The sequence below is a fragment of the Zonotrichia albicollis genome, chromosome 16 (genome assembly GCF_047830755.1).
Source record: "Zonotrichia albicollis isolate bZonAlb1 chromosome 16, bZonAlb1.hap1, whole genome shotgun sequence".
Lineage (NCBI taxonomy): Eukaryota > Metazoa > Chordata > Aves > Passeriformes > Passerellidae > Zonotrichia > Zonotrichia albicollis.
This window is the reverse complement of record NC_133834.1, coordinates 13,871,412-13,891,752: the sequence shown is the minus strand read 5'-3', so window position 1 is coordinate 13,891,752 and position 20,341 is coordinate 13,871,412. Positions and strand designations below refer to the sequence as shown.

Here is a 20,341-nt window from a genome sequence, read left to right as displayed (position 1 = left end):
CAAAAAAAAAGTACAAAAACAAAAAAAAGGCAATGCTCTTTTGACAGAAAAGCTTGAGTTCTGCCACTGCTCACCATGAAATTTCAATGTTTCCATCAATTTCCACATGAGCAGCACAGCTTTGATTACAACCCAAAACATTACAGATGTAATGGGCTTCAGCTGCACAGCCGGCACAAGCGTGCCTGAGGTTTTAAGGTGATTTTAAATGTTATTCTGTGCTCACGAGCAAGTGGTGTGCATTCCTCTCCCTACTTAAAATTTATGTTTATATTTTTATAGATAGATTGCTTGATTTCTATATACTGGAACTCCTCAAAAAATACAAACGAGCCGTGCTGTACCCTATGCTCTCCTCTTTCGATGGTGTTCTGGCCATTCGCCTCAGTGACAGGCGGTGCCAAGGACTCGACCAAACGCCCTCCATGTTCTTACTTAACGTCCCTGCCGGGCTCGTTGGGGCCGTGAGGGGGGATGTGGTGACCGGGCCGCCGCCGATGGCCGCGGCCCGGCCGCTCCGTGCTAGGTTCGCCTCAGTAGCCACGCCGCCCAGTCGGAGAGAGGCTCAGGGTGTTCCCCGGGAGAGATGAAAAGCCCTCGGTCCCGACCCGGCGGGAAGGGAGGAGCCCCCGGCCCCGTGAGGGGAACGGAAGATGGGGGGGCGGGGCGGGAACGGTCCCTACAACCGATGGCGGGAAAGCGGTGCGCATGCGCAGGTAGCGTGAGGGACCTGTCAGCGTCCCGCCAGCCGGGCCTGCGCATGCGCGCCGCGCGACGCCCGCAGCGAGCTGAGCAACACGGCTGGAGTCCCGCGCATGCGCTCCGGCCGCGCACCGGGGCTGCCCGCCGTAGCGGCGGGGCGCGGGCAGGGCTGCCGGCCCGGGGCGCGTACAGGTGGGTGGGCGGCCGGGCCGCGGCGGCGGAACCTGCCCGGGCTGGGGCGGCGGGAGGGACGCGCTCCCAACGGCGGCAGGCGGACAGGAGTGACGTCATGACGCCGGCGCTTTCAGGGCGAGGCGGCGCCACCTGGTGGCGAGGAGGGGGTGGCGTTGGACGCGGGGCTGGCCTTATCACAGGCGTTACATCATCATATGACGTCATCGAGTGACGTCGTTATGACGTCATTATCGGGCGTACCGAGCGGTCCCTGTGGGGCTGAGGGGAGCCCAGGCCCCGCGCGGGCCCGGCCGGAGCTCAGCCCGGTGGCACAAACGGTGCTGGAGGATGCGGCTCCATCCTCGGTGCTGGCGCCAAAGGCAGAAATTCGGGCACAGAGCAGAGGCGGAGCTGCTCAGGGTAAGGTGAGGGCGCCAGGGACCCGAGCAGCTCCTCCAGCCGGCAGGATTCCCTGGAAACGTTAACGGGCCCAGCCTCAAAGCAAGATCCTCTCTAGCAGGGTTACCAGGGACAGCAGTTCTCTGCATTTGTGGCAGAGAATTGACAACGGGGAGTTTTATCTGTTGTTTCCAGGCTCAGGAGCACACGGAGCAGCAAATTCAGGGGACGAAGAGGGAATCTGGACAAGAGCCTGAGCCACAGCACAAGGGGGAATGGCTCCCCACAGGGCAGGGTTAGATGGGATTTTGAGGAGCATTGGCTGGTGCTCAGTCTGTTGGCTCTGTATGAACTCTCAAAAATCATAGACTGGGTTTTAACTACAAAAAAAAAAAGGCCCTTATGTGCTTGGCTTTTGTATCTGTTCAAAATATTGTTCTTCCTGTCCTGGTGCCTTCTTTGCCCTTTGATTTTGGATGAGAAAAGTTATCTGGACAGCTGCAAAGGTGTGTCAGAGGCTAACTGGAAACAGAAAGAATTGTTACCATAAGCTTTACATTTGGAAGAAAATTGACCTGAAGTTCTTTTGATTCTTTGCTTTTCCCACTGGGTCAATTTCCATTACATGCAGAGGGGTTCAGTGTAGCTCTTGTGTGTGATTTTAGCTGAGAAGAGAGCAAGTTATTCCTTGCTATGAATTAATGAAGTGTTAGGTGAAAGATGCATTATCAGGTCACCTAAAGAAATCCATGATGAGTTTGGTCACCTTTTCAAGGAGAGCACCCTCCTGTTTTAGAGAAATCAAGATATTTTGTTAAATTTGCCCCAATATTTGGCTTCAACATAATCACAAATCAGAAGATACGATTTTTAGGAAAAAATCAGTAGAACTGCCCTTGTTTTAAGTGAATGTGCACTTCAGAATAACACTGCCTTCTTGGAAAGGAATGCCTTGAATGTTTAACATGGGAGTGTTCTTACTTCTCTTTATTTTCACTTTTTCATTAACTATTCAGCTCATCCTCTTGCCACAAACATCCCTGCTCCATTCTTGATCTCCAAAACAGCAGAACTGGTTGGCATGGTCACAGTTATCCCTGCTGGAGTGGATCAGGCACCTTGGACAAGGTCACACTGAGGTTTGGAACAATGGTGGGCTGTCCAGGGGTTCCCTTTCTTGATCCTGGTGCTTTGGGTTTCTCCCAGCTCAGTTCCTAAGGTGAAGAACAGAAACACAGGACAGGCAGAGAGTTAATCCCTGTGGGGTGGCACTAGAAACATAAGTGCTCAGTGGCAGCTGTTTGCAGCTGTATTTGGAAACTTATCTAGCTGCATTTGAATAATTTTAAATGCCTTGTATTGATTTTGTTGGATTTTAATTAATCATTCTGTCCCTTGATACTCCTTTAGTGGTTTATAGAAGAATTACCCCTCTGGTGACACAGAGAGCTCTCTTTATTAGCTCAATGTAGGTCTGGTTTTTATAAACTGTGTTGATTTGGCTTAATTTTATTATCCCTCTTTACTCATCAATTCCCATATAAGCCCTTTCTTTATCAGCCTGGTGTTGAGCTCAGTCTGTAAAATGGGTATTTACTTCCCTAAAATTGTCCTTTTTGAAAAATCACAGTGACTTCTGCTTGCAAATGATCTGATTCTGTTGACAGCAGCACCTTCAGCAGCTGCATTTCAGTGTGTTTGGATTGCTCCTAAAATAGGCTGCCTTCAGCACCAGCAGGGGGTGGATATTATGGAAACATTTAGGATTTGCAGGATTAACAGTTCCACAGTTTGGTGTAGTGGCCTTGGTAGGTTTTCCTTTTTGGTTTTCATGTACACCCAAAAAGGTCTTTTTTGAAAGTCCTTACCTATTTCTGACAAGGTGATTTTACCTCCTGGTTTTAATACATTGCCTTGTTTATGTTCAGAATCCAGTTCCATCACCATGATATTATTTTATATCTCAGTTTTTATTATCACTCTGAAAACCAAGTGAGTTTTTATCTCTTTATTGATTTTTGGGGCCTCTACCAAAGTGTTTTTATTCAATCCTTGATATCAATTGTATTATTCTCTTTAGATTAATAACTTGTTGTTTTCATTCAAATCAATTTGATTTTTGCATCACCAGCTGCTTTTTTTGATTTCTGTGTTTGCATACAGCCAGGAGCATTTGAGTGACCGTTAGTTTTTATTTTCCTCTTCACTTCCCCTTTATCCTTCCAGAGGAGACACAAAGTGAATTTTTCTATTCTGAGGACGTGTTGGTAGAGGGACACTTTGTTGTGTAAGTAATGATTTTAAATTCTGTCTGGGGTGTGATAGATTTTTTTGGTGCCTGTGAAAAGCTTTGAAAGCTTTGCCATATGAGCAGGGTGCTGGCAGGGGGAGGTGCAGCCCTGAGCAGGAGTGTGAGGACTGAAGGGATGTCAGGTATGGGAGTGGGTGCTGCCACATGGACACTGATGCTGGTCCCTGCTAAGATTGCTCCTTGCAATCTCAGGATGATTTTCCTGTTGAAGATGGAGGGAGAAGACTCACTTTTCATTGATCAGCATTAACTCTATTCATCAATCAGGCACTTTTTATAACAGTGTTAATTAAGTTCATGCATATTGCAAACTCGAGCTCACAATAGGTCAGAGATAACACACCAACCCCTCCTTATGTTTCCAATACCAAGATTTGGGTTCTCAAAATTATTTTTGCTTTCCCAAAACAGCCAAAGATAGAATATCTACTTGTTATGAGAAAGCTGCCTGAGAACTCTGGTATGCAAGGTTCTCAAGGCCTTCATGTTTGTCACTTTTACTTGTAATTAAAAACAACCTGAGAACCTCTGCTGTTTACAGAAACAGGCTGTGAGAACCTGTCCCCCACAGCTGCCTTCCAAGCCATTTCTGAAAAAATCTCTAACATTTTCCTACCTAGCATTCCCTTTTTATAGGGACTTGAATTAATTTCTCATTTCCTATTTTCCACTATCTGGTTTTGTAATAGTTTTGTTACCTTTTTCTGGCACAGGGAAGCTGGCAGAGACCAGGACAAGACAGTTGTGCCCTCTTTGGATTCATGTTTTGCACTTATATCTGTTATCTCCTCACAGAACAAGCCCTGTTGTCCTCAGTGTTAAATTTTTTGCACTTTTGCACTGTACAGATGCAGTGTCATGTGTTTATAAAGCATAATAAAGGTGTTGGTTAGTGCAGAGAACAGGCTCTAGTGAATAATCTACAAAAGGATGGAGGATAATGTGCTTTTTCAGAAGTCACACCATTGACATGTAGGTTCTTCTCCATCAGGAACTGGTAGGAAGATTTTTTGATCTGGAGGAATCCCTAGAGACCTTCTGGTGTGGCTGCCAGAAAAACACTGCAGAAATTCTTCCCTCTTGCAGTGTTTGGTCTGACTTGACTGGAAGTTTGATCACTAACCCTCAGATCTTTGGCTGCAGCTTCCACAAAAGGAGAAGAAGGTGATGAAAGTTCCAGCACCAGCCCAAGTGACGCCTCCCATCATCTGTAATTAGTGTGGGTCATCCAGGCCCTGGCAATTAGCTGATTTCTGAAGATTGGGGTGGGTAGGAAGGTGCCTTCCTTTGGACTCACTCCAGCAGGTCCATGTCCTTCCTGTGCTGGGGACCCCAGACAATAATTCAGGTTTGGTTTTTGCTTCACTTTCTAATGCTAAATAATCCCATTTCCCTTAGCATTTCTGGTGAAATACAGGAGATTGCTTCCAAGGTTTTGGAAGCATACAGTGAATTTTTCTTTCAAGATGAGAGGAATTGAGGAGGAGATGTGCTGTGGTGCTCAGGAGAAGAGAAGGTTTGTGCTGTGTGCAAGCTGTGGAGAGCTGCCCAGCCCTGATGGGCTGTTGTAGCCACGGTGCTGACACGTTCTTGGAGGCTGAAATGGCAGGAGAATTGTTCCTGGAACAGACACAGAGTGTAAAGCAGCAAGGGAGCAGGCCCAAATGTTGTGTTTTTGAGAGCATGTCAGGTTGGACTGCTGGTGGAAAAATGTTTGCAGGGGTTAAAAGAGAGGCTGCTCTGAAAAGTGGGAGGGTAACAGATGTTTTAGCTGTTTGAGTTTTTTTTAAGGGTTTTATGATTTAACTAAGTAATTGCAAGCAGTAAATTGAAGGTATGTAGTAGGTGCATACTTTTAAATCATAGAATTAGAGAATAATTTGAGTTGGAAGGGACTTTAAAGATCATCCAGTTCCTCCCCCTGCTCTGGACAGGGACACCTTCCACTATTCCAGATTGCTCCAAGCCCTGTCCAGCCTGGCCTGGAACACTTCCAGGGATGGGGCACCCTGTACCAGGCCCTCACTACCCACCCAGGGAAGATTTTCTTCCCCATATCCCATCTAATCCTCCCTGCAGTGGGGAGCCATTGCCCCTTGTCCTGTCACTCCAGGCCCTTGCCCAAAGTCCCTCTCCATCTCCCATCAGGTACCTATTGACCTGGTGCAAAGGATCATCAAGAGCAGTCATTTCAAAATACACTAAATCCATCCTTTTCCCTTGATTTTCCAGGTTCTCTCTTTCATTCTTACTGCTCCTGCTTTGTACCATTTGCTGATCCATGTTTACTTGAAGGGCACAGCTGGGCTATGGATTTGGCATCTCAGTGAACAGGTAAGTGCAGCTGATTCTTTTATTTGTGATTTGTTGAGTCCTAAAACATCCAAAATGAATTGAATATTATACTGAAAGAAATTACTTTCAAAACCATTGAATTTTGAGCTCAATAAAGTGGTGCCAAAAGTGGTTATTAGGGGCAGCAATAGCAGCAACTTCAGAAATACTGAGATGTTGAACAGAGTAGGAACCTGTGGGTCTGGAAAGGGAGGAATAATACAGATAAATTCTTAGTTTTGCATCAGAGGTTTGATCTGATCTGCCTGGGACACTGAACATTGATAGCAAATGCCAAAGTGCTGCTCTGTTTGAAAGTTTAATATCAGGAGCTGACCATAAATAATCCAGCAGTACAGATGTGTCTGAGGTATTTAAAGCCATGTAGGATGTGAGATTTGGGACTTCTCCACATGGGTTCTCCTCCTTACAAGAAAATGGTCAATTTACTGTTATAACTACCTCAGTGTTCTGTCCAGGAAAAGTAAATTTATGAACTGGCTACATAAAAGCTTTGTTTCTAACAGAAAATTACTCCAAGATTCACAGCAAAATCCTCTGCAGGTCTGGGAGCCTGAATTTAAAATAAATAAATCCATTAACATCTGTAATTGCTTATAGGAAAGGCTGAGCCATGGAAGTGTGTAAGCAGCATTCCTCAGCCTCTCATGTCTGCAGCCAAGCCTTTTGAGAAAACAATCCCCCATGTGTTTTTCCTGCTTTTTGAGCCTTTCTGTGCCCAGAGCTTTACTGGACCACAGCTGCTGCCATTCCAAGTGAAACACTCTGGTTTAGGTTTGAAAGAAGCAGGTTTTGGGAGCAATAAAAACCCTTGGTGAAATAGCCAGGACCATCATGAACTCAGGGCTAGGAAGAAGGGGACAATGAAAACAGGTCAGAATAGAGCTCTAGTTTTAATGTTGATGGCATTTCCATCTGGACACTGTACCCAGTGCTGTTCCAGGTAATCCCTGTCTAGTACTGCTGTTCTTGCTGTAGCTGAAAAGATTAAGAAATTCATTTAAAAATAGCATTTATTTAGTCTGTTTACCTCATACATGTGACAGCAGTTTGGGAAACATGATCAGGGCTGTGGTTGATTGAGTACTCAGGGGGAGAATTCAGCAGGAGCAGGAGAGCTTAATGCTAAGTGAGCAGCAGTGGGAGTAAGAGGAGAGAAAAGGTGAGCATGTTTAATGGAATTGTTCTCTGACTTGTCATAAAACCCCTTCTGAAGTGCCAGAAACTCCATTTATTTACCTTTCCAAATGAGGTTGGGCTCTCTTCTCTGGAACTGTAATGTCTCAACGTGTTCAACACCCCAGAATCACTGCATGAGCTGAGGGATGGAGCTTTTCCCTGCTGCATTTCTGGTCTTGTGCTATATATATATAAGTAGGAATGTTGTGTAACAGAATTCAGAATGTCTGAATCCAGAGCTCCAAGACAAAACCCTGCCCCATATCAGATACCTGTTTTAAAATCTGTCCTCTCCTTTGCTGATGTGGCTTGGGCATGTCTGTAGTACAATTATAGGGACACTCTTTGGGGTCAATATGTGCTGTTTCCAATCTTAGCATTTCATGCAAATTCTCTTCTCCTTCAGCAGTTTACACCTTGTCCCACAGTGCCTCTGCCTGTACCATCATGCATGACCACCTGCTTTTGTTTCTTTGTTTAAGGGCTTTCCTAAGTGTCTCTCTGAAGCTCTGTACCTTACCATGATGATCCTACACATGCTTTGCACAAACTGAGATGCTTTACTTATAATCCAGATCCTTCTGAAGAACCAGCTTGTGAAACAGCTGAGGTCCCTGGAGAGAAAACATGCTCTGCTGAATGTGAATGAAGTGTGGAAGAATGAACTGTTGGAAATGCACACTCTGTCTGGTGAGCTCATTGGAGTCTGGAGAATGGACATCTCTGAGGTGCTGGAAGGGCTGATGCAAATCTGAACTGATTCTGGTGCTTCCCCCTGCCCTCCAGCCCTCACAGTGTTGCTGGAAAGCCAATGGATGAACAGGATAATGATTTCAAAGAGTTGTGGGCAAATATTTTGAGTGGTGCAAAGAAAAAGGCTGGGGATGCTGAGGCAACAAAGAGGGTTCAGAACAGGCCAAAGAGCACCACAGCACGAAGCAAATTGAGAAGAGGCAAAGCTGCTGCTAAGAGCCAAACCCTTCATCACTCACCAGCAGCGAAGGAGAAAAACTTCCTTCAGAATCTGGGCCCAAAGGAGCAAACATTGGTGCATGAGGATGGTGATGCTGCAGCCTGTAGTGGTGAGGCTGCACAGGGAGATGGAGCAAGGAGCCCTCTCCCTGCCAGCCAGCTGAGCACAGGGACCTCTGAGGGAAGCCAGAGGTCTCTGACAGGTGAGTGAGCTGGAACAGTTCAAACAGAAGATAGGCAAGGACTGGAAGGACTCTAGCTCAGTGAGAAATCCATCCAGAGGGGATGCAGCAGCACGCTTGGAAGGCTTGCACCTTACACAGGTAGCAGTGTGTCCCTCAGCAGGGTGAAGCCTTGCTACAAACTGATTTGTTGGCCAGTGATTATTTACTGCTTTTTTCAGTATCAGAGCTGACAAAAGTACTCTCAGATCATCTAGAAGCAAGCTCAGAGTATATTGTGGTGCTTTTTCACTCAGTGCTTCATTGTGTGGTGACATCTGTCACTGGATGTTTTCAAGGGCAAAAACAGGAATGAATTAAGGAAGGTGTTGGATTGATTCAGAAAGGATTAGTCCTTCAGTGCTGTTACACATGATGGCCAGAATGCAGTCACCAGTGATGGAAGTCCTTAAACTGATAAATTGGGTCAGTCAGGAATGGGACCAGTGTAGTGGGAATGCTGGGAGAGCAGGGCTGTGGGACTGCCTTCCATGTCCCTGCTGCAGACCATGCAAGGCTTCCTTAATATTCCTGCCTATAAAACAGATAGAAAAGTCTCTAAATGCCCCTGTAGCACAGAACCCCAGTGTTGTTACTGTGGCTACACAAATTGTTCCCTTCTCCAAAAATGGCTGCTGTCGAACTGAGCCTGGCTGCTCTCAGGGAAGGGCTTTCTGGAAACTCTCAGCATGTGTTTAAAACTGCCTGGTAAATGTGGTGTTTTTACTCTCCCTCTAGTAAATTCCCCAAGTGGCTGCCTTAATATTCCTGCCTCTAAAAGGGATACAAAAGTCTCTAAATGCCCCTGTAGCACAGAACCCCAGTGTTGTTACTGTGGCTATATCAATTGTTCACTTCTCCAAGAATGGCTGTTGCAGAGCCCAGGCTGGCCCAGGCTGCTGTCAGGGAAGGGTCTCCCAGCAGCTCTCAGTGTGTGTTTAAAGCTGTCTGGTAAATGTGGTGTTTTCTCTCCCTCTAGTAAATCCTCTGAGTGACTCTTCCCAGACCACCTTACCCTTCCTTCCTGCTACTCCTCCAGGATCCTGCTCCTCACCCACCCCCAAGGTGAGGGTGGCAGAGCTGGTGGTGGAGAGAATGCAGCAGTTCAAGAGGGTGGCACCCGAGCAGCTGAAGCTCAGCTCGGATGGGAGCGTGCCAAAGGCTGCAGCCAGCTGGGATTTCCCTGCCAGGAGCCAGGAGCAGGAGCCTCCTGAGGATGGTACGTGTCTCCTCTTGGCTCTGCTGTGTGCAGAATGGTTGCCTCAGGAGCAGTCCTGGATCCCAGGGCTTTGTTCCTTGCTGGCCTAGTGGCTTGCTGTGCAAATCACTCCAGATCCCTGAGAAAACTTTGTTAAAGGATTATCCATACTTTTTTTTCCAGCTTTTCTCTAAGGCTGAATTAACCTCATGTAAATTCTAAAGGAATAATTGTCTTTTTGGAAACAGGTTGAAATTCCAACAGGATCAGTGAACTTGGTCATCCTTCCCTAGGGACAGTGTCAGGCAGCTCTTAGGTAGCTCCATCTTTGGTACATCTCCAAGCACTCTCTAAGGTGATATGTTCTGTGTTGATAAATGGAATTCACAGCAAATTTACTCTGGTTTGTTCTTTCTAGATCAAGTCTCTGTTGGTTCTGTATGGACATGAAAATTTGTGTTATTTCATGTATAAAATTCCATATTTTCCCCAGAAACTTCAGCCAAAACTGTCCCTTCATTGTCCCTGACATATGATGCACTGTGAGTGAATTGTCACCTCCTGCCCCTGGGCTGGTCCAGTCTGGGAATGTTGGAAAGGAGCAGGTTGTGCCTTTCCTGGTGGAGATCAGGTGTGAAAATGCAAGAGAAAGATTGCAATGAATTTTTGTGTGTCTAGTTTAATAGGCTAATAATGACAAGTGTACCAGTTTCTTGGTACAATCTTGAAATTCAGTCTTGGAGTGTTGGAAAGGAGCAGGTTGTAACTTTCCTGGTGGAGATCAAGTGTGAAGATGCAAAAGAAAGATTGCAATGAATTTTTGTGTGTCTGGTTTAATAATGCCAAGTGTACCAGTTCCTCACCTTCCATACAAGATTTAGTTTTCCATCTTACATCACCTCTGCCTTCTTTCCCAGATACCCAGCAGCTCCCATCCCTGGAACAGGACAGTGCCCTGGCTTTGGCTCTCCAGCAGGAATGCAAGGAGGGAGCCCTGGCAAGCCTGGAGGATGCAGGTTTGTTCTTCTGTCAGATCTGCCAGAAGGATCTCACAGCCATGAACAGCCTGCGGCGAGAGCAGCACGTCAACAGGTCAGACACCAGCAGGGCCTGTCTGTCCTTCCATCCAGCCCCAGAGGCTCCTCACTCAGCCCAGCCAGGGGAGAAAGTGGGAGCAGGGGTTCTGCATAAGGGTCTTCACCTTTGAAAGTTGAATTAAGGAGCCATTTTGGTGTGAAAGCAGAGGCTGATTGCTCCTGCATGTGTGTGGCCAGGCCAGATCTGCTTTCATTGGCAGTGTGGCAGAGGAGCTGCCATTGCAAAGGAGCCTGGTGGTCTTCAAGGTCTTTTCCAACCTTAATGAATCTGTTAGTGATGACTCCCTAATGCTTCCTCTGCCATTGTAAAGGAACCTGGTGGTCTTCAAGGTCTTTTCCAACCTTAATGATTCCATTAGTGATGACTCCCTAATGCTAATTTAGAGATCTCCTGATTTCAACCAACAAAGTTGTGTTTGCTCTGTTTTGCTACAATTCATCTAAGGACATCTGGTATGTCACTGTATCTGAGGTGTTTGCTGAGGGAAATGTGAGCTACTCAGAGAGATGACTCAATTGAAATTACTGCCCTTCATTTTACTATTTCCTTAGTGATAAAAATCAAACACAATATATTATGCACAGGCAACTCTCTGGAAATTGAAACTCTGCTTTTCTGTTGACAAAGTATCAGAAGCAACACATTTGAATGACTGTAAATTCTTAATTCAGGCACTTCCAGACAGCAGGGGTGATGTAAATTGTCCAGTCCTACATCATGTTACTGACTGGCTCCCATTGATCAGGCTTGTTTGCACCTGCAGCTTTCTAGGTGTTACTGTTGTTTCTGTTTTCAGACAATTTGTGCTGCTTGAAAAAGCTATAAAACAGTGAGAGTGCTAGATATGTTTTTTGGAAAGTCAGGCTTTCTGAACCATTCACATGTAATCATGTGTTGAGATTACAAGGTTATATCAGCCAGGGATTTTTGATAGCAGCCTTCATCCCAAGAGTGGAGCTGTAGATGGACTGACACACCAGTCTTCACCAGTGCTGAATGGTCTCTTAGCACAGCCCTGTGTATCATTACCCAACCAGGGAGTGACTTTTGTAACAGGTCCTGCAGATCCAGGATTTCACACCCTGAATCTCTTTGGAAAGAACAGAAAAACAACAAGTACAAATTTTTACATAGTTTTTGTTCTGCCAGAAGTTATTTGAAGTTCATCATGCTGCCCTCTGGAGCTTTGTGTCAATTCAGCTGCTCCTTTTCTGTTAACAGGGGTTTATAAAGGAGCTGGAATGTTAAAATGAGTGCAGGAAGAGGGATTGGGTGGTGGACACACATGAAATGTGTTGTTCAGAGAGGCTGTGGACTCTTTATTCCAATAAATGTTCAAGGCAGGGCTGGAATAACCTGTTGTAGTGGAAGATGTCCCTGCCTATGGGGAATCATGGATCAAGATGTCCTTTAAGGTCCCTTCCACCCCAAACCATGTGGGATTTTATGATTCTAAAGTTATTCACTGCAGTTTCCTTTCAGCATTGTGTTTTTAATGTGCCTCTGAGACCATTATGTCCATGTAACTGTTCCATGTTGTGTTCATGACAGCAGTGGGCACATAGTTCTTGTTCCTTTAGTGGATGTTCATGGCTGTTACTGATATTAGAAGTGATTGTGCTTTCTATTAATAATACCAGTATTAATATTAATATATTAATGGCTTCAGTCTTAGCATGGACCCTACAAAGTCTCCATAGGTAAAGTCTCCATTTACCACAGGTGTCTGGATGAGATGGAAGAAGCCCAGGTGTCATCCTGCAGCAAACCAGTGGTCCCTGAGTGTCCCATCTGTGGGAAGCAGTTCCAAACCCCCCAGAGCAGAGTCAGCCACCTGAAACGCTGTGCTGTGGAGATGGAGGTGCCTCCTAACCTGCTGCTCCAGGCTGTGCAGCTGCAGGTGGCCACTCTTGGTGATGCAGCTCTTCAGTGTCCCAGGTAAGCTGGTAAAGGAAAAAAACAAGATGCTGATTGCTTCTTTTGGGCTGAGAGGTGTTGGAGGTTGGGAGGAGCAGTAAATGCAAGGCTGACTCACACACTGGGTGAGCCCTGAGCCATGGCCCAGTGAGGAGGATGTGGCAGTCAGCTGGAGAAATCTGAATTTCCCTCAGAAGAGGTCAGGTGGTGGATGACTTTAAAAGCCAGCAGGCAGGAGCGAAATGGGGAGTAAATAAACTTGCAGTGGTTTGTCAGAATGATTTGTGCTCAGTAAAGCTGAATGGGTGTGTTTGAGCTCATTGAGTGAGCCACAGAGTGTGAGTGTGGAGCTTTTCCTGACATCTGTGGTGCCACAGCCTCAGCTCCTCAGTTCATGGCTGTCCTGGGAACATCCTTTCATCCTGATCCAAAGGAAGCAGATGTGGTGGTTTGGAATGTGCTTGGTACAGAGCTGCTCACTTGAATTTGAGCAGAACCTTCAGATTCTGAATGCACCAAGTGGTGCCTGAGTGAGTTTGTGGAAGGGCTCCTGTTGTGCCAAGGAAGGACCATTGCCTGTTCCCTGTGCAAGCAGAGAGGTGGGAAAGCATTTTCTGGTGATCTGATTTTCTCCCTGCTTCAACTTGTTTGGTCCCCTTTGATAGAAAAAGTCATTCAAGGTAGAGGTAACAGATGCTTACATCCCAAAATAAGACTTCTCTAAATTGCTCCAAATTCCATGAATGATAAATCCTTTGCTCTCTGCTAGGAGAGAAAGTACTGAATGGTTTTTATTCTGCTTGACATGGGAATCTCTGTGAGCAAATGGAACAGCTGCTCTGGAGTACTCAGTGGTTGTTGTCTCTGATCCAGCCACATTAACTGGGGCTTCCTGCTGAATTCTTGGATTTCAGCAATCAGCCCAGCAGGGCAAAGAGGAAAGGCCCCTCCAACGAGGACCTGAGGAAAACACAGAAGAGGGCCAAAATGGAGCCTAAGGATGAAGATCTGCAGGTTGCCATGGCAATGTCACGCTCTCTGTTGGAGCAAGAAAAGCAGGAGCAAGCAAAATCAGTTACAAATGTGAGAGCAGTGGCTGCTTTCCCAATCAAATGGAAGCCAGGATCAGGTATGTGTGACAGCAGGTTGGTGTCTGAGGCTGTGGTATTGCAGGAGTAACAGGGCTGCTCTCCACCAAAGCTTCCCTGTTGGATACAGGAGGGGTGAGAGCCCTGTTTCTGGTTTGTTTAAGCTGTCAGAGCTTCCACAATATGCAGTATCCAGATGCAGTCTAGAATGACAGCAGGATGTCCATGGGTTTCAGGAATCCTATGGGTTTTTTTCACAGATTTGCTCTTTTGAATCTGTAAAATACTCTTAAGCTGTTGTTTCTTGTAAACTGTGGAAGTGAGGAGAAATAATACAAAACATGATTGCTATTTGTCCTGTAGTAGATTCTTTTGCTGTTCCTCCTGCTGCAGCCTGGATTAATGCAGCTTTTTCAGCATTATCTCATATCATTTTGTCCTTTCTGCAGGGCCTCACCATTCCAGAGGGCAGAAGGGTTTAGAAAGGCAGACAACTGCCTCTGGGGAGAGGGTTGAGAACTGCCCAGAGAGGAGATTTGACTCTTCACAACTCTGCTTCTGCCCATAGGAACTCTCAGATGGATTTAGGGCTGGGCATTAGTAAGGCAAAGGTAGTAACACACAGCATTTCCAAATGGAAGCTGCCCAGTGTTTGTGTGAGCTGTGCTTTGATCTCACCCATGACCAGATCACAAGAAAAGGAGCCTTCATGGGGGTGTTGTGGAGTTCATTTCTCCTGTAAGGGCCATGTGAAGTTTTGCACTACCTGCACAATCTTAAGAGTTGTGTTCCCATGCCTTCTGCTTGTCACTGATAGCAGCCCTGCAGAAGCTGCTGTGCTGATCTCCTCTGCCCTGTGTGTTCAGCTGTTTGCTTACTTGGGTTCCTTTTCTTTTTAAAGAGAAAAAGAGGCGTAGGAAAGGCACCAGTGCCCCTCCACCTCTGCTGCTCCAGGACCCAGAGAAGGTCCACAAGAGGATCCAGGAGAGAGTAGCCATGATGCTGACAGAAGAGGTGGAGTTCCCTCCCACCCCTCAGCTGCCCATCAGTAGGATTCTGGAGGATGAATCTGGAGCAGCAGCCTGGCTCATGCCATTGTGCAAAGCCAAGAAATGCTTTTTGTGGAACATCAGTGCTCTGACAGGCCCCTGTGACCCTGAATCATTCTACACTGCAGCCTTGAGCCCTCCAATTGAACCCTGGAAGCCTGTGCAGGTGGGGCTCTGTTGTCCTTGCTCTGATGTGTGTGTGCCATAGTTCTTGACACTTGCCCTGTGTCCTTCTGTTTCCTGGTTTGGAATGTAAACCAGTGATCCCTCTCTCTGCACACCCACTGCCCATGACCTGTTCTCCCCTGGTCATACCCAGTCAGGTCTGAGGATCTTAAACTTTCATTTCTGGCTTTTGGACAGGAGAACAAGGTTCATGTTACCACGGTTTTTGAGCTTTCAGAAAGTAAAAGGGATGGGAACAGAGAGTACTGAGTAAAGGGATCCCATCCTGCTCATTAGTTTGTCCATATTTACAGCAGCTTGGCTCTTGTTTTTTTGGCACTTCTTTCTGGTCATTTCTAGTGTGAACTTTGCCTGTGTTGCACTCAGCAAGGGCTGGGGAGAAAAATTTAAAGTGAAACCTGCTATTTGCTAGCACAGAGAAGGTGGCAGTGCCTGGAGTTGTACAGCAAAGCATTTGCACTCAGGCTTCCCCTGTGCATCCTCCTGCTGCATGTGAGCTTAGTCCAGGTCTCAGTTCCACTCTTTCATTTTGGTTCCACCTGGATCTGCCTCTTCCAGTGCTCTGTATTTTTATAAAAAGTGCCCACAGAAACAGACAAAGCTCTTTCAGTCTCTTTTCTCCAAGAAGGATAACACTTCTCTTTCTTCCCTTGGTCTTCTCTTGAAGAAATGTTCAGTGCTCAAAACATCTGTTCAAAACCTACTGTGCATATTTAGGTGCTTTATTTAATACTTCTTCCCTAGTCAAAGCCCAATGTTTCTCTGGCTTGTTGCAGGTTGAGGCTGGAGAGGAGGGACTCCATTCTAGGAAGTTTTGACCTTTCATTCAAGCCAGAAACTGCCAGAGAAGTTTAAAAATAAAAAGCAGGAATGTCTTTAAAATCATGGCAAGAGTGTGTTTTTCCTCTGATTCTTTCCATTCACAGAAATGACTGAACTATTTTTACTTAGAAGTAAATGAGCAAAATTACTTTTTGGGAAACAAAGACCAAACCAGGAAAATACCCACTCCAAGGTGAAAGTTTGATTTAGTTACATATAAAATGTAACTAATGTTTAGTTACACATAATGTAACTAAAAATGCAAAAGCATTTCAGAACTCAGAACAGAAGCACCTGGAGAGCTTCAGCTGTGACTTTTGCCAGGAACTCCAGCTATAATTAAATATTTAGATGTTGAATTGGGAGCTTTCTCCCTGCTTGGCAGTTGCCTGCACAGACATGCTCCTGGAGAAACCAACTTTTCTGCATTTTCCATTGTAGTTTTCTTTCTTCTGTTCAGAGCTGTCTTATCTCTGGAGAGTCCTTCATAGAACTGCAGAGAGCTGTTGCTCAGAATCCCCTGGACCTGGGCAGTGCTCTGTGATCCTTCAGAGATATTTCAGGAGTATGAAATAAACACTGTACTCTGAGCTTTGCAAATACATGAAACAAGATCTAATTTATTGGTGTCTTTTTTTTCCTCCTCACTTGATCAGAATAAGCCAGAGAACCTTCAGCCATCAGTGGGATCTCAGCAGCCACAAATATCCCAGCAAACTCAGCCTGACCTCAGTTCTCAGGAAACCACTTGCACAAAGGTTGGAGGCCAAACTTCTGATGGATCCAAGCCAGTTCCTGAAGGAGATGGGCAGCTTTTGTCCCCAAGCCAGGACATTCAGACCCTGCAGGACCTGGTGGACTTGGCCAGGGAAGGACTCACCCTTACCCAGTGGAACCTTGACAGTGGCCGGGTTCAGGCAGCAGAGCAGCCAGGTGAGTTCTGGCAGCTTTGTGGGCCCTGCCCTGGTTCCTTCAGCTGCACAGAGCCAGGCTGTGGCTGGGCTCACTCTGAGAGCCACAGCAGCACCCACAGGGTGTTGGTGTTGATCCAAGAGGTGAAGCTGTGGGGACACATTTTCCTGCAATAGGATGTAGAACAATCAACCTGATATTTCTGAAATGATTCATAAATCCCAGCTTTTAAGAGAATTCCTGGACAGCATATACTAGATTTTATTTTAAAATTAAAGAAATCAAAGTATTTTCTGCCAGGAGGGAGAACAGCTGGAACAAAATCTTCATTCCTGCTTATCTTGGACATACAAGAGAGCTGGAGAGGGACTTTTCACAAGGACATGTAGGACATGGGGATTGGTTCCAAACTGAAGTAGGTTATATTTAGATTAGATAATGGGAAGAAATTTTTCCCTATGAGGATGCTGAGGCCCTGGCACAGGGTGCCCAGAGCAGCTGGGGCTGCCCCTGGATCCCTGGCAGTGCCCAAGGCCAGGCTGGGCAGGGCTGGGAGCAGCCTGGGACAGTGGGAGGTGTCCCTGCCATGGCAGGGGTGGCACTGGATGGACTTTAGGTCCCTTCCAACCCAAACCAGTCTGGGATTCCATGATTCTACCTGGACAGCCTTTCTGTTCTGTGCACTGTCTTTTCAGGTCTTGAGACAGTTGGATGAGAGATGCACAAGAGGGATGATTTTGTGTTGGACATGGATTACACAAACCTGGAGTTTATCTGTGCCTACTCAGGGTTGAAAAAATACAGCACTTGGAATTCCTCTGTGGGCAGCTCTCTAATGTCCCAGTCACAGTGCATGTGGTGCACAACTGCACATTTTGAGGGCAGTGGTACCCCTTAAAATGCTCTGGCTCTTCAGCAGAATCTGTTGTGTCTCCTGTTCATCTGTGAAAGAGAACACAGTTCCTAAGCTCAGCTGTCTGCATTTGCACTTGGATATAATACTGCTCACTTCCCCTGCTAAACTGCAGCAGATGGTCCCTGGCCCTTTAATGTGTATAAATAACAGTGAAATGGTGCTTAGGTACCCTCAGGCTGCCACAACCCAGAGCCAAACCCTGCAAAAAGCCATGAGGGAGAGGCTGAGCCTTCAGCCCAGCCAGCCTGGCCACAGCAGCTGTCACAGCAAGGATCAGGATCCTCTTAGCAGTTCTTAGATCATTCTGTCTCACAAGGAGGTTGTGTGTGATTTGTGATGTGCATTTTCTTCCCTGAGGAGAAGAGCTGACTTCCAGTGATCCCCCACTTAGTGGCTTTGTGCCCCCATCCAAGAAGAAGAGTCTCCTCAGGAGCAGCACTAAAAAAGTAAGGATAATCTTTTTTTCTACTCTTTATATATTCATCTATAACAATTAAAACTGTTCCTTTGTGCAAATCAAAGAAGTGTGGAATATTTCCCATTCCTACCTGTGGAAATAAAGTGGTGCTTGAGGTTCACAGTGACTTGAGGATTCCTCATGGGCACAGGTGAGCTCAGCAGTTCCATCCTGGGGGTTTTTCAGTCCTTGTCCTGCCTGATAAGAGATGATTTAAATGTCAGGGAACAGAAGGCCAGGCTGTGCAGGTCAGGGAGCTGTAGCACTAACAATGTTTGGGAGTAGGATGCAGTTTTTGCTGCTAATTGAGCTTTTAAAGGTTTTGGTGTAGAAAACCCTCAGTTGTGGGAACACAGAGGATCTAGTTTGAAAATCAGTGTGTGCTCTATGGTGACTGAGTGAGAAACACAGCCTAGAAAGTCACAGATTTATTTTTTTTATGTGGTGTTCTATAGATGTCATCTTATCCCACATGCACCAGGGGATGTGTAATTTTCCATGAATGTATAATCAGTTTTATTCAATTGAAGTTCATACAAAGTAAAATTAATTCATTTTCTTACCAAGGTCATCCACTTTATCTGATGAAATTTACTTTCTTTTGTTTGATAACAAATAACCATGCCCTGAGAGGAAGTACATTTTGGTGCTGGATAAATTTTGGTGCTCTGACAACGAACTTTCATATTGTGCTTAAAGGATTAAGATACTTCTAAAATGAGACAATTCCTTGAGGTGAGAATTGGTAGGATCCCAGCTACTTGTTACAGAAACTCTAGATATTCATTGGGAGTGTTAAAAAAAATTATCCTTAGGAGGAAAAGGCCTTGTTTTGTTTTTCTATTAAACCAGAGGCCTTTAGCAATAGAGAAACTGTTCTCACACTGTTGTTGAAGCTCAAGTGTGGTCATTTTTCAGTCTGCTTGTTTCCATTACAGTTTCCCTGAGCCAAGGAAGTGTTGTGGAAGAGCTGGATGGTCAGTGAGAGAGATTTGTGCTTTATTTGAGCACAAACAGTGTAACCATGTAGAGCAAATGCACTCATTGCATTGGTAACACATCTCCTGTGCTGCAGGCCTTGGTCACATCAGTGGGCTCAGTCTCAGTGGCCTCCTCAGCAGGAGAGAATGTTCTGGTGTGTTCTGCAGCACACAGCTCATACCTGCTCAGAGCTGCCTCCTGGCCAGTTTCTGTGCCTTGCACACAGAATGGAGCAGCCAGGAGGTTCCTGGCCTTGTTTAATTTCCCCATTTTTGACTGATAATTTTAGCAGCAGCAGGAAAGCTGTTCTGGGCTCGCTGCCTGGAACATCACATCTGGAGCCTGTGTTTGCTGGCAGCCCCAGGGCAGCCTCACAGGTATCCCACCTGCCAAGAATAAGAAAACAAGAGGAGTCAGATTAGTTTCCAGACTGAGTTTCCTGCCTTCCCTTTGGAGATCAGTCCAGAGCACTGCCACAACATGCAGAATGTTCCCTAGCCCACCTCTGAAGGCTGGGAGAAGTGTTCTGCTGTGTGCTGCTAATTCCTGCTGGCTGGAGCAAGTTGAAAGGTTGGCTCTCCACAGCCCAGTGCTAATGTAGAAACCTGCTAAGAAAATGAAGAGCTGTGTTGTTCCAGGTGGAACTGCATGTCCTGCAGATGTTCCCTGGAATAAAACTTGCAGTAGGTTTGAAAAGCACAAGGTCAATGATTAGGATGTTAACCATAAACTGCTGTTCACGTGCAGTTAGGGAGTTTCTCAACCCAGCTGTGATCTGAGGGTGTTTCAAACTTCTCTGAAGCACTTCCACCTCCAAAGCTGCAACACTAGGAGAGATCTGAGTCTTCAGGATATTGCCTGGGAGCAGCTCCAGAGGAGCTGTCTTGCCATCCCTGCTGTCTTTGGCAGCATACCCCAAGCCTGACCTTACTGTCACCAAAACCAGCCACAGGTAACTCAGCCCTCCCCAGAATTCTAGCCAGGAGTTCTGGAGTGGTCATAGAAGTTGTGTTTCTTTTTCAAAATGGAGTGGAATTTACAAAAGAGGTTTCAGTAGCATGCTCATAAATTCCTTTGCATTAGTTTTATTCTGTGGGGGCCCCTTGTAGCAGAGCTGCTCTTCTCAGCTGTCATTGCCAGACAGTAAAAAGAGAGAAGACAGGGTCATTACCCCTTCCTGAGTCACCCTCTTTCCTCTTATCCTGATTATAGTGAATTGGGTTCAAATCTGTTGAAGTGGAAGCTACAGTTTGCTAAAATTGTGGTGGGAGGCAGTAGATCAAGAGGCCAGCTATAGGCTGTGGCTAAACCACAGCAGGAAACGTGCGGTGAGATCTGAGGTGATAATGTGCTGTGACACAAGTACAGCAGAATACAACACAACTGCCCTTTCTCCACAATGGG

The 20,341-nt window shown here is 46.0% G+C and overlaps 1 protein-coding gene across 16 annotated transcripts in view; it reads left to right on the top strand.

The window, feature by feature from the left end:
• The first annotated feature begins 746 nt into the window (after positions 1–746).
• Positions 747–20,341, top strand: part of SLX4 (SLX4 structure-specific endonuclease subunit) — a 28,788-nt gene continuing 9,193 nt past the window's right edge. Inside the window, exons 1-12 of one of the 16 annotated variants that reach the window (XM_074552900.1) lie at positions 1,137–1,296; positions 2,292–2,414; positions 3,439–3,562; positions 5,819–5,920; positions 7,603–8,295; positions 9,353–9,532; positions 10,429–10,603; positions 12,332–12,547; positions 13,441–13,655; positions 14,516–14,829; positions 16,328–16,604; positions 17,857–17,945. In XM_074552900.1, coding sequence (XP_074409001.1) covers positions 7,932–8,295; positions 9,353–9,532; positions 10,429–10,603; positions 12,332–12,547; positions 13,441–13,655; positions 14,516–14,829; positions 16,328–16,604; positions 17,857–17,945 — 1,830 coding nt within the window. In that variant the 5' untranslated portion in view covers positions 1,137–1,296; positions 2,292–2,414; positions 3,439–3,562; positions 5,819–5,920; positions 7,603–7,931. The other 15 variants (XM_074552895.1, XM_074552893.1, XM_074552894.1 and 12 more) reach the window with 15 other exon arrangements.